At 42.4% G+C, this 16,704-nt stretch overlaps 1 protein-coding gene across 2 annotated transcripts in view; it reads right to left on the reverse strand.

The window, feature by feature from the left end:
- The window catches only part of LOC130282663 (zinc finger protein 692-like), a 144,587-nt gene that overhangs the window by 71,118 nt on the left and 56,765 nt on the right, over positions 1 to 16,704 (reverse strand). For both annotated transcript variants that reach the window (XM_056531140.1, XM_056531141.1), the window contains 3 exons: positions 9,034 to 9,185; positions 3,239 to 3,270; positions 110 to 799 (listed from right to left, as the gene is read on the reverse strand). In XM_056531140.1, the coding sequence (XP_056387115.1) occupies positions 110 to 799; positions 3,239 to 3,270; positions 9,034 to 9,185 (874 nt within the window). The remainder of the gene's footprint in view (positions 1 to 109; positions 800 to 3,238; positions 3,271 to 9,033; positions 9,186 to 16,704) is intronic.

Here is a 16,704-nt window from a genome sequence, read left to right on the forward strand (position 1 = left end):
AGGCATCTACTAAACTTCTACATTTCCCTGGAAAACCACTTTAATTCAGATGGTCAAAAAGTCATTTTCTGGCGACATATTACCTTCAACAATGTGCATCAGTCCTTACCAAAACTAGGTGTTGCAGGCTTCTTTTTGGTTATGTCCCTGGAGATGCTCTCATGAATATCTTCAGACACCTGAACACACTGATGTCCTGTAACATCTGAGTCTCCAAAGACTGGTAATTCAAGTTGTATGCTTTGGCAGAAACCCTCATCAGATACTGTTAATTCCTGCTGCTCTTTAGATTCCTTGGTTTTCATTGGTCCTTTTATTTCAGGGGTTATATGCCTTCCCTCTTCTGAAGTGCACTCAGTTTTTCTATCTCCATCATTACATTGTTGTGGATGAACGTTAGAATTGTCTGGACATGTTTTAGAACTTGTATCACTTGAGGACTGTTTCCCGGATAACTTTTCTTGTACATAAGTGCTGTGTGGTTCTATCTCTAACTCTGCAGTTATCTTAAGGACTTTCTCTTGCCCACCTGTCCTGTTTTGTTGCATGGATGAAAGGTTGGTGATATCTTTCTCTGTACTATTACCACCAAGCCCTGTGCTGTAATCATGTGGATCCCAATGAAACTGATGATTATTGCAACCCCATAATAGAACTGGTGTTTCAGAGGCTTCTGTTGAAGATGGCTGTGCCAAGATGGTGGGGGGAGAATTACAGTTTCTGCCATGTTGGTGACATAAGAGAGCCAGGCGATGAAGAGATGGGATAGACACAGAAAGCAGGGTGATTGCTTTTGGAACTATTAAAAAATAAAATAAATGACAAATGAGAAAACCGTTATAACAAGATGATTTTGTTTTCTTGATACTCACATGTTTAAAAGATTTATTTAAAAATAACTTTTAAAGGAGTCATTCACATCCCTGAGATATGAAAAAAAAATTGAAAATGGGGTGCTTGTGTATCTGTGCGCGGACAGGCACGAGCCCCATTACTTTCAATAGTCCTAACATAGTCACTACATTCAAGTCTTTTTTAGAATTTATACAAGTTTTGCCTAGGACTTAAAACATGGTCTGCTTGGAAAATTACCCAAACATAGTCACTAGCTGACTACATTCGGGCCAAGTAATAGGGTCCTTGCCTGTCTGTGCATGGATACGTCAGTCCCCTATTTTCACATTTTTCTGATGTATCTGTGCCACGAATGGCACAAATGTGATCGGAATCAAGCCGTAATCTAAAAAGGATTCTGTTTGTTTTAGGGTTTTAGGAAAGGTGACATAGATTTTTCGTAAGATATCTGGTAATCTCTTTTTGCTAACTCCACTGCAAGTTACGCTACCATTCATTTGTAGGGACCTGCAAACATTTGGCAATAGTATCAGATTTGAAGATTGGCTGCGGACCCTGCTGAAGTGAATGGTAGCATAACTCATAGCAAATTTTTGCTGCAAGTTATTAGCGTGTGAACATACCCTAAATGTGTTTAACATTATACGAAACACACTGCTCACCTTTTTACTCCTCCCTTCACTGGGACCTCTGCAAGTCACAGAGCATGCCCACAACAATTTTCTCACATAAATTCAAAGTAGTTTTTTGAGTTTTCTTAGGTGTAATTATCTGTTATTACCAGGTAAAGATAATTGCTTCGAAAAATATGTAATCAAAAGATTTTTTTTTTTTTATGCATTCCCTTTAGAAGGGTTGGCCACCTTTTATCAAGTACTAATCATTAAAATGGGGAACTTAGTAATATACTGTGCCCTCACTGTGGTCCTGTTATGCCAAATTATGCAGCTCCACCACATCTACCTCCTTCCCAGTAAACCCAGCCAGACGGAGATGGCTGCCTATGGAGGAGCAAGGCACATACACCACTTAACTCTGTCTGCTCCACAGAAGTACACTGTGGACACGCAAGGAGCACAGGCACAAAGAAGGAGTCAGAGTGATGTATTGAGTAAGTATTGTCGTGTGCTTCTCCATAGGACTTTATTTTATAGTCAAGGGAGCAGTCTGGCTGGCAATGCAACGTTCTACATAACGAGGCCACAATGAAGGCACTTATCATGGTTTGCTGTAACCTTGATAAACGGTTGTTAACCCCTTCAAATCACTGGCACACATCAAAAGTTTTATATTTAAGAACGGAAATGGCACAGTCATTTAGGTGACTATTTTAAAGGGAATCTATCATCTCTATAGGCTCCCACTGTGGAAGTTCCAACCCCTGTACAGTGCACATTATGGATTTTTAGCAGCAGCCTGGCACATTCTACAGGCAGAATCTGCTTCAAAAACATTGGCCCTGATATACTATTGTAAACCTGACATGATTTTTGGGTTGTGCGCCAGAATTTTCTCCAGAATTAAAAAAAATCCCTAACTTACTCTCCATTGTACGGAGAAAACCCGGAAAGGGGGCATGGTCGTTGGGGAAAAGTGGGCATGGTCTCCGAATAGGGGCGTGTCCCCGACACAAAAACCCAACATATATACTAAGGTTTCCAAAAAAAATGTAGTGGATTTGAGCTGAGGAAAAGCCCATCAGATCAGAGCATGTGTAAAAGCAAAATGTAGGGAAAAAAAGCAAAATGTAGGGAAAAGTGCAAAATGTAGGGAAACCTTAGCAAATACAGTGGAAAAAAATTGTAGGGAATTAAAACCCACAAAGAAAACTATACCCCACTCTTAGTAAATCAGGGCCATTGTAATCTATGGGGATGGAAATGTCCCAGTGGTCCTAGCGCCGACTGAATCTCCAGCTGGATTTTGTCCAGCCAAAATTCCACAATGTGAACCTAGCCTTAGGGTATAAAAGCAAAAAGTGCCAAAGAGGCAAAGCCAAGCTGTTTTAGTGCCACAGTCTAGTATGCCTTCTTGTTTGTTCTCACCTCCCAGCCTTTACTGATGTACAGGGCTCTTTATGTCAATCAAGAAGGTGCCAACAGATGAGGGCAGTGAGGAGGTGTGCCAAAATGTGGCACTTGAGCAGCTTGGCACCACCTTCTTGACACTTGGTTAAAAAGTAAAAAGGAAATTTTATAAGTTTGGCAACCACCATCAAGCTCAAGGAAAGATACAGATTCCTTTTATACCCTAACAGCTATATAATGGTGTCTGCCACTCTTAGCAGAAAATACAGCTGACTAATTCCTTTTTTACTGTATGCACAATCTACTTATTCTGAAATGTTAAGTGTCAGTCCTTTAGATACACAAATATGTCTCACCTTGAGTTCCAGGGTTAGTAGATGTCTTATAACTGTGAAGAAAAAATAAATTATTTTCAGGTTACATACAACTCATACATTAGTGTGTCAATGAACAACTGTGTTGAGTATTTCAACTAGGGATGAGAAGGCAAAACTAATTACAAATAAACCCCTAAGCGACATTGGATGTAAATGTTCAACCTGGTGGGCTGGTACTTCATATACAGGACGTAAATGTATGTCCTGGTGCATTAAGCAAGCACAGGAGCAGTAATAGCGGACATCAGCAATAACACTGATATATGATCATGGCATCTGTAGCATTATCGGGGCTCAGGGGGAGCCTGATCTGAAAAAGTAAAAAAAAAAAAAAGTTAAAACAGCTGTCAGATGTCCCCTCAACTGCCTCCTAGCTGGCTCCAGAGATCTTCTCCTCTGGTCTACCTTCTAGCAGACCAGAGAAGTAGATTGCCGATATTACTGATCAGTGCTATGCATATGCATAGCCCTGAACAGTAATAGCAATCTATTAACTGCTATAAATAGTTCCTTATGGGGACATAAAAATTTTAAAGAACAATTTTTTTTTGTTAAATGTGAATAAGCCCCTGCCCCAAATAATTAAATTCCCCTTTTCTCATTTTCCCCCCAAAAAGTTTAAAAAATAAATAAACAAACAAACATATTTGTAACGCTGCATGCCTAAATGTCAAACTATTAAAATATAATGTTAATGATCCTATACAGTGAATGACGTTAACAAAATTTAAAAAAAAACTGAATTGTTGCTTTTTGGTCACATGCATGTAAACATGGTTTCATTTAAATCATATTGACCCAGAGAATAAATAGAGAACATCTCTGATTTACCATAAAGTGCCCTATGTAAAAATGAAACCCTTCAAAAGTTGAAAAAATTTGGTTTCCTTTTTCATTTCCCCACAAAATGATATTTTGTTTTGTTGTGCTGTATATTTTATAGTAAAACGAGAATTTTCATTACAAAGTACAATTGGTTCTGCAAAAAACAAGCCCTAATATGGGTCTGTGGATGGAAAAATAAAAGTTATGGCTCTTAGAAGGTGAGGAAGAAAAGTAAAAAGTTAAAAATACTAAAACTGGCTGTGCCCCTACAGGGGAGATTTGCTAATTGCGGTTTTCTTTTCAAGTTTCCCCACATAAATATTATTATTTTTTTTTTGTAAATCTTTCTTTTCATTGGTAAATAAATATAAATAATACAGAAACATACCAGTCAGATTGCATCAAAACAATGGTGAAATGGTCAAATACAACAAATACACTGAGGACAAGCAGGGCCCTGTGCACCGACGACAAGCAGGGCCCTGTGCACCGACGACAAGCAGGGCCCTGTGCACCGACGACAAGCAGGGCCCTGTGCACCGACGACAAGCAGGGCCCTGTGCACCGACGACAAGCAGGGCCCTGTGCACCGACGACAAGCAGGGCCCTGTGCACCGACGACAAGCAGGGCCCTGTGCACCGACGACAAGCAGGGCCCTGTGCACCGACGACAAGCAGGGCCCTGTGCACCGACGACAAGCAGGGCCCTGTGCACCGACGACAAGCAGGGCCCTGTGCACCGACGACAAGCAGGGCCCTGTGCACCGACGACAAGCAGGGCCCTGTGCACCGACGACAAGCAGGGCCCTGTGCACCGACGACAAGCAGGGCCCTGTGCACCGACGACAAGCAGGGCCCTGTGCACCGACGACAAGCAGGGCCCTGTGCACCGACGACAAGCAGGGCCCTGTGCACCGACGACAAGCAGGGCCCTGTGCACCGACGACAAGCAGGGCCCTGTGCACCGACGACAAGCAGGGCCCTGTGCACCGACGACAAGCAGGGCCCTGTACACCGACGACAAGCAGGGCCCTGTACACCGACGACAAGCAGGGCCCTGTACACCGACGACAAGCAGGGCTCTGTACACCTAGGACAAGCAGGGCCCTGTATACTGAGGACAAGCAGGGTTCTGTACCTGAGAACAAGCAGAGCCCTGTACAAGAGAGAGAGAGAGAGCAGGGCAGCGGATGATCGGTGGCACAGTGAACCCCCACGGTGACGTGACCTCACGTCTAAGCGCAGAAGCGCCACGCCAGAGTTCAAAGCGCCTCTCCCAGGCAGCCACTGCAGGTCTCTTACAGGGCTGCCATGGCTGTGTGGGAGATGCAAAACAGCAGCCAGCAGCACCGTTGTCCGGGCCCGGGTGTAGTGGGCAATAAAAAATAATAAAAAAATGTATTTAACGTGACAGGCGGCGCACAGCAGGCCCTTTTCCCGGCCAGGCCGTTGGAGGATGGCCGAATGGACCGGCCAGTCAGTCCGCCCCTGGATCCAACTGGGCTGGCACACAAGCGGCAGAGCAGACTTGGTCGGCACATGGAACTGACTGAAGCCACTCCTCCAGACAGCACAACTTCAGGGCCGGGACTTCAGCTCCCCTCCAGAAGTCCCGCGATTCGTGCGCCTAGTGCGCACGCCTTGTTTTGCCGTGCGGAGCAGCGAGACTTCAAGAGAGATTTTTGGGTGCAAGCGCTGGACACATTATCGGCAGGGTTAGATGCCGATACCTATTACTTACAAAATCGTGAATATTGGCCGATAATATCGGCCAATCCGATAATCGGTCGATCCCTACTCTGTAGGTAATTTAGGAATAACTAGGTCGCAATCTACAATAGGCACACTCACCGAATGACATCATGTTTGTTATGGGTGGACAGGTCAGATAAGAAATAAGTTAACAACCTGTGTCCGGGTCAGGAAAAGGGGGGGATCCAGATAAGAACACATATCTCTCAGTGAACCTATCAGAAAATCTCATCACAAGACACAGAGCTCTTCATAAGAAAATAACTTCCTAGCATACTACATTGGAGGCCAAAACCCTAGATATCTGGTAATGTATAGATTTTATTATCTGAAATATTGATAAATTAGCTGGCTTGAAATTTAGTCGTGCCCTGCTTTACTGCAGAGGTGCAGAGTTAAAGGAGCTACGTCATAATTTGGTGCTATCTGGTAAAGATGCATATTACCGAATATTGCATATAAATTGACTCAGAGGAAAATCTCTGCCTTGGAATCCATATTCTGGGGAATTAATATCAAGCCAGGTAATTGGGAGGACTATAATTCCTTGGTTATATTGTCAGAGCAATAATCTGGTACACATAATTGTCTTTACATTACATAAAGCTCAAATGTTGTATTGTATGGCCAGTTAGTCATCTGCCCCCTAGTGTTGTCCAAGTGATAGGGTAATTAGTGTTTGGAAGAGAGCCATCTTGTGGCCAAATCTGAGTATTGCATACATATATATTATTATACGGTTTTGTGTCAATTAATTCAACTGTTTTAATCTTGTGTGATATAATAAATAATTTTTATATTTTATCTAACCGTTTATAGTGGGTTTTATTATTGCACAACATAAATTATCTAAAAATGTACTCTTTTTGAGGTGTTTTTTTTATGTCCACCTCATAGGATCAACCCTGTTGATATTTTTATTTGATCCTTCTTTTTCCGTATAAAGTGCTTTGCTTTATACCCTGACACCCCTCAATGTAAGTCTATGGGAGTGGGCGTGACGGCCGCAACGCCCCCTCCCATAGACTTGCATTGAGGGGGTGGGGCCGTGGCATCACGATACTCCAGCCCCTTTTTCGCCCGTCATCAGGCACGGAGCGAACTTCGCTCCATGCAGCAGATGACACGGGGTGCTGCAGGAGAGATCGCGGGGGTTCCCAGCGGCAGGACCCCCACGATCAGATAGGGATAAGAAGCATAGGGGAGGAGTACTCCTTTAAGGCCAAAATGGGCTTGGTCCTTAAGGGGTTAAAGGATTGTCTTGAATGTTGGCTGGGCATCATAAATGAAAGTCTTTCTATATAGGAGAGACTGATTAAAGGGAAAGTGTCATGAAATAGATTTTTTATTATTATATTTGTCATAACATTTTAACATAAATGTAAATACTATTTTGTTATTTAGTGTCATAGTTCTCTGTTTTTATTTTTTTTATTAATAAATACTTCTACTGGGGGCTGCCATGTCTAACAGCATCTGTGCTTACTTCACTGCAAAACACAGGCACAGACGCTTTATGGCAGACATTGCACATAGGACATAATGAACGAGGTCCATCTGCTTTAAATGGGTATTCCAGGCAAAACCTTTTTTTATATATATCAACTGGCTCCGGAAAGTTAAACAGATTTGTAAATTACTTCTATTAAAAAATCTTAATCCTTCCAATAGTTATTAGCTTCTGAAGTTTTCTGTCTAACTGCTCAATGATGATGTCATGTCCCGGGACGTGAGTCATCAGAGAGCAGTTAGACAGAAAACAACAACTCAACTTCAGAAGCTAATAACTATTGGAAGGATTTAGATTTTTAAAAGAAGTAATTTACAAATCTGTTTAACTTTCCGGAGCCAGTTCATATATAAAAAAAAAGTTTTGGCCTGGAATACCCCTTAAAATGCTTTGTAAGCTCTTGTGCACATGATCAAGACAAGGCAGCTCACTTACAGTGTGAGAAATAGAGGGAGTCCAGTGCCATGTTTATGGAGCCCAGAGCAGCCACGGAGAGTCACTTAGCCCCTGCAGCATGAAGATGCTCCTTCATGCAGGCCAGCACTTTGTACAGTCAGTCAGTGAGAGAGGTGGGGGCTGATGAGACATGATATTACAGCAGCTTTGGAGTTGACTGGAGGAAAATAGGTATAACAGCAGAATAGTGAGTGCAGCTTTGGAGGTGACTGGAGGATGAGACATAACAGCAGAATAGTGAGTAGGGATGTAAGAAATGTTTTTTGTTTTGCAGCAGTTGGAGGCACTCTGGTTGGGACACTGGTATGGGGGGGGAGGACGGACTGGGTGGAGCGGCGTTAACTGAAACTCGGACCTAACCGCCACCGGCCGCAGCGCTGCCTAGCTTATCAATATTTCTCCCCTCCCTCCGCCTCTCCCTCTTCATTACAGAGCAGTGAGAAGAGGGAGAGGCGGAGGGAGGGGAGGAATATTGATTAGCTGGGATGCGCTGCGGCAGGCGGCGGTGACGTCAGAGTGCCAGTTACCCTGCCTGTGCAAGGTCCCTTGGCGCTGGTGTGCAGGCTCAGCTCAGTGCATTGCAGTGACTATAAAGATAATTTTCCGACGGATCCGAAAAAAGGAGCGAATGAACAACGGTGTGTAAAGTACCTGGATGGTGTGGTGAAAGAGGAACTCGTTCACAGGCTGGCCGGATTGAGGGGGGTTTAAGGACGAAAAAACCCCTCTTGCCGAAGTAAGTAGGATTGCTCCATTGACACAGGAAATTGGCTGTATATGAATATCGATACTGTCCACTCTCCTATTTTTGTTTTTTGTTTCTCCATTATATTATTCGGAGTGACGAGTCACTTGCCGAGGAGGATTCATGCGGAGAAAGGACTGATATAAGAGATCACTGGTTGTATCTACGGGTTTTCTAAAGTGTGTGAGTCGTTCAAGTAACCACTCACCAAGTGTAAGTGTGAACTTTATTCATTCAAAAGTGTTTTGCCAACTGAAGGATCTGTACATCGCTCCCCAAAAAAGTTTTTTCTTTTACGTATTCTTTGTAGTTCGGAATTTGAATTTCTGCAGCAGAATCTCTGCTGTGTGCACGATGCAGGAGAATCATACTGAAATGGGAGACTGCTGCTTTCGGATTTTTTTGCTCAGCAATTTCGTCATGTGAACCCCAATATTTGTAAATGCAGTTACAAAAATAAATGGTCTACCTGTCCTGTTTACTGACCTGTCCAATAAGAATTTGGCAAGTTGAGAGTGCAGAGAAAAGCCCAAACGATCTTTTAGGGCACACCATTCATCAAGGTGAGAGCCAAGACGGACTCTGCACTTTCCTCGCTGAGCATCTAGAAGACGCCTTTTCTCTCGCCGAGTAGCTTCCTGAAAAACATACATAGGCATTTAAAACATGTGCCCAACATCCCCTCAGCTCCATGCAACATGGCTATATCAAAAGGATACAGTAAATGGGAAATAGAAACTTCGGCTAACCTACTGCGCGCCCGGATTCTCACTTGCCCAGTGATGAACGTGGCAAACGATAGTACAAATGGATTCTGATCCAGCACTGCTTAGAGGTTGAAGTTTATTGCAATTCTTTACAATGATTCCACAGCAAAGACAACACGTGCATGATATCGAAATGTGTCGATCGACTAGGCTGACGTTTGAGTACCACAGTGGTGCGCGCTGGATCAGAGTCCATTTTTACTATAATTTGCCCTGTATTAACCCCTTAAGGACGCAGGGCGTAAATGTACGTCCTGGTGCGGTGGTACTTAACGCACCAGGACGTACATTTACGTCCTGTGCATAACCGCGGGCATCGGAGCGATGCCCGGGTCATGCGCGGCTGATCCCGGCTGCTGATCGCCATTAACCCCTCAGGTGCCGGGATCAATACAGATCCCAGCATCTGCGGCAGTGCGCGATTTCAATGAATGATCGGATCGCCCGCAGCGCTGCTGCGGGGATCCGATCATTCAGGACGCCGCACGGAGGTCCCCTCACCTTCCTCCTTCCGGCTCCCGGCATCTTCTGCTCTGGTCTGAGATCGAGCAGACCAGAACAGAAGATCGCCGATAACACTGATCTGTTCTATGTCCTATACAAAGAACAGATCAGTATTAGCAATCATGGTATTGCTATGAATAGTCCCCTATGGGGATTGTTCAAGTGTAAAAAAAAATGTAAAAAAATGTAAAATAAAAAAAAAAGTGAAAAATCCACTCCCCCAATAAAAAAGTAAAACGTCCGTTTTTTCCTATTTTACCCCCAAAAAGCGTAAAAAATTAATTTAATAGACATATTTGGTATCGCCGCGTGCGTAAATGTCCGAACTATTAAAATAAAATATTAATGATCCCGTACGGTGAACGGCGTGAACGTAAAAAAAAAAAAAAAAAAAGTCCAAAATTGCTACTTTTTTAATACATTTTATAAAAAAAAAATTATAAAAAAATTTATTAAAAGTTTTTTATATGCAAATGTGGTAACAAAAAAAAGTACAGGAAATGAGCCCTCATACCGCTGCTTATACGGAAAAATAAAAAAGTTAGAGGTCATCAAAATAAAGGGATTATAAACGTACTAATTTAGTTAAAAAGTTTGTGATTTTTTTTAAGCACAACAATAATATAAAAGTATGTAATAATGGGTATCATTTTAATCGTCTTTACCCTCAGAATAAAGAACACACGTCATTTTTACCATAAATTGTACGGCGTGAAAACGAAACCTTCCAAAATTAGCAAAATTGTGTTTTTCTTTTTCATTTCCCCACAAAAATAGTGTTTTTTGGTTGCGCCATACATTTTATGATATAATGAGTTATGTCATTACAAAGGACAACTGGTCACGCAAAAAACAAGTCCTCATACTAGTCTGTGGATGAAAATATAAAAGAGTTATGATTTTTAGAAGGCGAGGAGGAAAAAATGAAAACGTAAAAATTAAATTGTCTGAGTCCTTAAGGCCAAAATGGGCTGAGTCCTTAAGGGGTTAAAAGTAATCTATAATCATGGTAAACTTAAGGCTAATGCCTGTTACCACATACACAGTAAATGGTACAATCACAGAATTGTCCTAACTCATGGTATGCAACAAGGAAATTGTAGAAAAACTTGCACTTTAAAAAGCATTAAGAAAAATCAACTTAGAGAAATTTGTTGCCTTCACCCCAACACATCAGGACACCCACATCAAAGCAGAGGGAGAAACACCATGTAGTGTGACAACTTCTGGTTATAAATCAGCAGAAGAATTTGATGCACAGTATGTCAGAGGGGCCCATTTGCTTTGTGAATTATTTGAGGGAAGAACCATTACAACACAGCACAAAGAAGAGCCAGCAACCTACTTTAAAGGGGGGAAATCCCTGTACATTTAACCCGCCTGTAGCCCCGGGCTCCGCCATTGATCTATTTCAAAAAGCCATCACAAGAGATGTCAGGGCTCTAATATAGCTGCAGAAAGTAGATAATATAACATTGGCGGAGTGCAGGACTATAGACTGGTTGGCGGCACATCTTGACATCCAGGTTAGCACGTCGGATAAGGGGGGGTTCTATAGTTTTGTGGCAAAAATCGCAACATGACAAAGAAGTCAAGAGCCAGCTATCAAACACAGAAGTGTATACACAAATGAAATCCAATCCCATGGGACAGATAATGAAGAAACTGAGGGGCCTTCTAATGAAATATGTAGGCTTAGGGGTCATCACAGAAAAAATTGCGGAAAAACTAATACCGAAAAATCTTAAACCAGCAAAATGGTACATTGTACCAAAAGTGCACAAGACACTTGAAAGGCCACCGGGGCACCCAATAGTGGCGGGATAGGGGCACCCACAGAGTTTTTGTCCACCTATGTGGAGTGGCTCCTGTCCCCCCTCCTACCGGGCATCCCGCACCTCCTAAAGAATACTGCAGAGCTTTTAGAAGCCCTAGAGGGCTTCGTTTGGCAGGACACCTACCAACTCGTTTCCCTGAACATAGAGAGCCTATATACCAACATCCCTCACGATGCGGGTATACAGACTGTAGAGGGCTTTCTTGCCCTCAAGGAAAAATCATCCCTATTTAACACGTTTGTGACTGAATCTTTGCAATTTATTCTCACCAACAACACATCCACATGTGAGGAACAGTGGTATGTGCAGAACCGGGGTACCGCGATGGGTATCCCGGTATCTTGTACATACGCTAATATATTTCTAGCCCAATATGAAAGCAAATAAATATTTTCTACAAAAAATCCTTTTGTACGTCATATTCCTTTATACTTGAGGTACGTGGATGACAAGCTAATGATTCGGGACGGAACCCAGGACGAATATGCCCGGTTCGTCCAGTACCTCAATGAAACAAATAAAATCAACATGATGTTTACACAACAGTTCGGAGATACTAGTTTGGAGTTCCTAGATGTGAAACTATGGATACAAAGAAAGAATGAAAGAAAATTTGCACAATAGGATATAGGAAACCCATAATGAAGAACTCATTGCTTCACTATAATAGTGCACACCCCAAGAAATTAAAAGAGAGCATCCCCTTTAGCCAGATTTTGTGGTTAAAAAGAATCAACTCGGAACAATCCACATATAAAACACAGGCAGCAGAACTTACAGTAAGGTTAGTACAATGCAGATATCCAGCAAATATTATTCAAAAAGCCCAAGAAAGAGCAGAAAAATAAATGGCAAACAACAACAGAATAAAAGAAAAAAGAAACACCAATCCGATTCTCCTAACAATAAAAGATTTGTTTTCATGTTTGAAAACATACCTATGAATGAGTATATAAAATCAACAATATATAAACACTAGTATATCTTGGAGAGTGACAAAGATATTAACAAAGTAGCCATAAACAAGCCCATTATCAATTATCAAAAAACTAAGACAATAGGAGACCTCATCAAGAGTAAGACAAGAATTAAATCGCAAGCACACAAAAATTGGCTAGAAAACGCAGCACCAAAATGCAACTATCCATGCAGACATTGTTCTTTCTGAAAACATAATCTAGCTCAGGCACAGTACACATTAGGAGGTTATCAAATTAGATCACCTGTAGGACTTTACATATGGTCTATTGTTTGATAAGTACATTGGAAAATATTATGCGGGTAAAAAAAACAAGAGACCGTTGTTCAAAAGAATAAGGGAACATTTATACTCCCTGAAAATCAGTACAGGAGTACCTCGCCTCACAGAACATAAGTCTACAGTACATAACAATGATTGTTCTACATGGAAGTTTGCAGGAATAGAACACATTGGATCGGGTATGGGAGGTATACATCGAGAAACACATCTCTTGAGAAGGGAAATACAGGGTGGGCCATTTATATGGATACACCTTAATAACATGAAAATGGTTGGTGATATTAACTTCCTGTTTGTGGCACATTAGTATATGTGAGGGGGGAAACTTTTCAAGATGGGTGGTGACCATGGCGGCCATTTTGAAGTTGGCCATTTTGAATCCAACTTTTGTTTTTTCAATAGGAAGAGGGTCATGTGACACATCAAACTTATTGGGAATTTCACAAGAAAAACAATGATGTGCTTGGTTTTAACGTAACTTTATTCTTTCATTAGTTTTTTACAAGTTTCTGACCACTTGTAAAATGTCTTCAATGTGCTGCCCATTGTGTTGGATTGTCAATGCAACCCTCTTCTTCCACTCTTAACACACTGATAGCAACACCGCAGGAGAAATGCTAGCACAGGCTTCCAGTATCCGTAGTGTCAGGTGCTGCACATCTCGAATCTTCACAGCATAGACAATTGCCTTCAGATGACCCCAAAGATAAAAGTCTAAGGGGGTATGATCAGGAGACATTGGGGCCATTCAACTGGCCCCCAACGACCAATCCACTTTCCAGGAAACTGTTCATCTAGGAATGCTCGGACCTGACACCCATAATGTGGTGGTGCACCATCTTGCTGGAAAAACTCAGGGAACGTGCCAGCTTCAGTGCATAAAGAGGGAAACACATAATCATGTAGCAATTTCGCATATCCAGTGGCCTTGAGGTTCCCATTGATGAAGAATGGCCCCACTATCTTTGTACCCCATATACCACACCTTACCATCAATTTTTGTATTCCAACAGTCTTGGAGGGATCTATCCAATGTGGGTTAGTGTCAGACCAATAGCGGTGGTTTTGTTTGTTAACATCACCATTCACATAAAAGTTTGCCTCATCACTGAACAAAATCTTCTGTGTAAACTGAGGGTCCTGTTCCCATTCTGCAGCACCTGAAACTACGGATACTGGAAGCCTGTGCTTGCATTTCTCCTGCGGTGTTGCTATCAGTGTGTGAAGAGTGGGAGAAGAGGGTTGCATTGACAATCCAACACAATAGGCAGCACATTGAACACATTTTATAAGTGGTCAGAAACTTGTAAATAACTCATGAAAGAATAAAGTTACATTAAGACCAAGCACATCATTGTTTTTCTTGTAAAATTCCCAATAAGTTTTATGTGTCACATGACCCTCTTCCTATTGAAAAAACTAAAGTTGGATAAAAAATGGCCAACTTCAAAATGGCCACCATGGTCACCACCCATCTTGAAAAGTTTCCCCCCTCACATATACTAATGTGCCACAAACAGGAAGTTAATATCGCCAACCATTCCCATTTTATTAAGGTGTATCCATAGAAATGGCCCACCCTGTAGTATGGATTAGCAGACTTAATGCATTGGGGCCTCTGGGCCTCAATGATCGCAATGATCTATCCCCCTGTAGACACAGGTCATGAACAGGTTAGCTCTGTTTTTGGTATACTATGTTTCTGTTATTTTAACTGTCACATATTATTTGCATAATAAGAGTCACAGAGCACCTGTTACCTGAGAGAGGCCGGAAGAAGCTCCTGTGAAACACACTGTTATCTCTACACCCCGGAGCAGCGGGGACACGTGAGTATAACCTCCAATACCAGTGGCCTTCAACCTGCGGACTTCCAGATGTTGCAAAACTACAACTCCCAGCATGCCCGGACAGCCAACGTAGTTTTGCAACATCTGGAGGTCCGCAGGTTGTAGACCACTGTCCTATACTTTACATTGCACGGATCCCTCAACATACGATGGTTTCAACAAACGATGGTCCATTTGGAATGGATTACCATCGTATGTTAAGGGACAACTGTATTTTAAAGGGAATCTGACACCAGGGTGACCAAGTTTCTGGCGTTGCTTACCGTGCTGATATGTGGTTCCTTCTTATGTACAATGAAGACGGCTGCTGTAGTATGAGCCAAGATCTCTCTCTTCTCCACTGGACAGAACAGGGAATTTGCATTGGCGACGAGACCGATGTCTCCGGAACAATTGCGCTGATGTTCACATGATGAGCAGCGGTAGAAACAGGGTCACCTGCACTATCTACCTACAAATTCAAGTTAGTGCTGGTGACTCTGCTGTAAGATTGCCTTTAATAGTAGGTGGAATCCCCTTGTAGATAGTATAGATAGTTGCCCCCCTGTAGACCGCAGCCCCCCCCCCTTGTAGACAACGCCCCCCCCCCCCGTGTCCCCCTAGTAGACTACAGCCCCCCCCCCCCCCTTGTAGACAGTGCTCCCTCTTGTCCCCCTTACAGACAGCAGGCCCCCCCCCTTGTAGACAGCGGGCCCCCTCCTTGTAGACAGGGACCCACCCTTGTAGACAGCAGCTTACTCTTGTCCCCCTTGTAGGGAACAGCGCCCCCCCCCCCCCCCCTATAGACAGCAGCCCCCCCCCCCCCCCCCCTTATAGACAGCAGTATCTCTAGAAGCACTGCTATGCCCTCCTGGAACCCTCCCATCTCCAAAAGGATAGGGTATAAGAATTGCAGGCTTCGGGCGGACGTGGTCATCACGTCCCCTTTATTAATGTCTATGGGAGAGACATAGGGAGAAGTGGTCCTTGGGGAGGGCTGCTCCAGCAGTTCCCAGGGCAGAAGAAAGTGGATGGTATACGCGGCACCTTGAGGGTAGGTGGCAATAATAACTGGCAGTGTTCCTGTGAATAGAATGAATGTTTTTGTTTAAAGGGGTATTCCAGGAAAAAACTTTTTTTTATATATCAACTGGTTCCAGAAAGTTAAACAGATTTGTAAATTACTTCTATTAAAAAATCTTAATCCTTTCAGCACTTATGAGCTTCTGAAGTTAAGGTTGTTCTTTTCTTTTAAAGTAATCTCTGATGACATGTGTCTCGGGAAACGCCCAGTTTAGAAGAGGTTTGCTATGGGAATTTGCTTCTAAACTGAGCGTTTCCCGAGACACGTGTCATCAGAGATTACTTAGACAGAAAAGAACAACCTTAACTTCAGAAGCTCATAAGTACTGAAAGGATTAAGATTTTTTAATAGAAGTAATTTACAAATCTGTTTAACTTTCTGGAGCCAGTTGATATATAAAAAAAAAGTTTTTCCTGGATAACCCCTTTAATTTGTGACAGATGGCTGGTCTGCACTGCTGGTGTATATTTGTATATATTCACCGCTGATGTATATTTTTATATTTTAGTTTTTATTTATATCTGTATATGTATATATAGGGGATGTGGATTGCACTGTGGACGTGAGAGGGGAGGGTTTACTTGCTAGTTCACAATATACAGTGGAGGAATGTTAAGATTGGAAACTAGCGGGGTAGGAACAGTTAGTTGCGAGTGTAATCGCAATGTGTGGAGATGGAGGTATCTTCAGATGTCCCACGATAATAAGATAATTTTTTGGCAACATTTGAATATGGATTGAGATATAGCGGTTTGCACAAATAGATAAATGGGTGGGTTGGTAGATGAATGGACCTGGAAAAGGAGGATGAGTTTCCATTTTCTCATTAATATAGTATCACGATTGTATCCATGATAATAATAATAATAGCAAC

This window comes from Hyla sarda, chromosome 7, assembly GCF_029499605.1.
Source record: "Hyla sarda isolate aHylSar1 chromosome 7, aHylSar1.hap1, whole genome shotgun sequence".
Lineage (NCBI taxonomy): Eukaryota > Metazoa > Chordata > Amphibia > Anura > Hylidae > Hyla > Hyla sarda.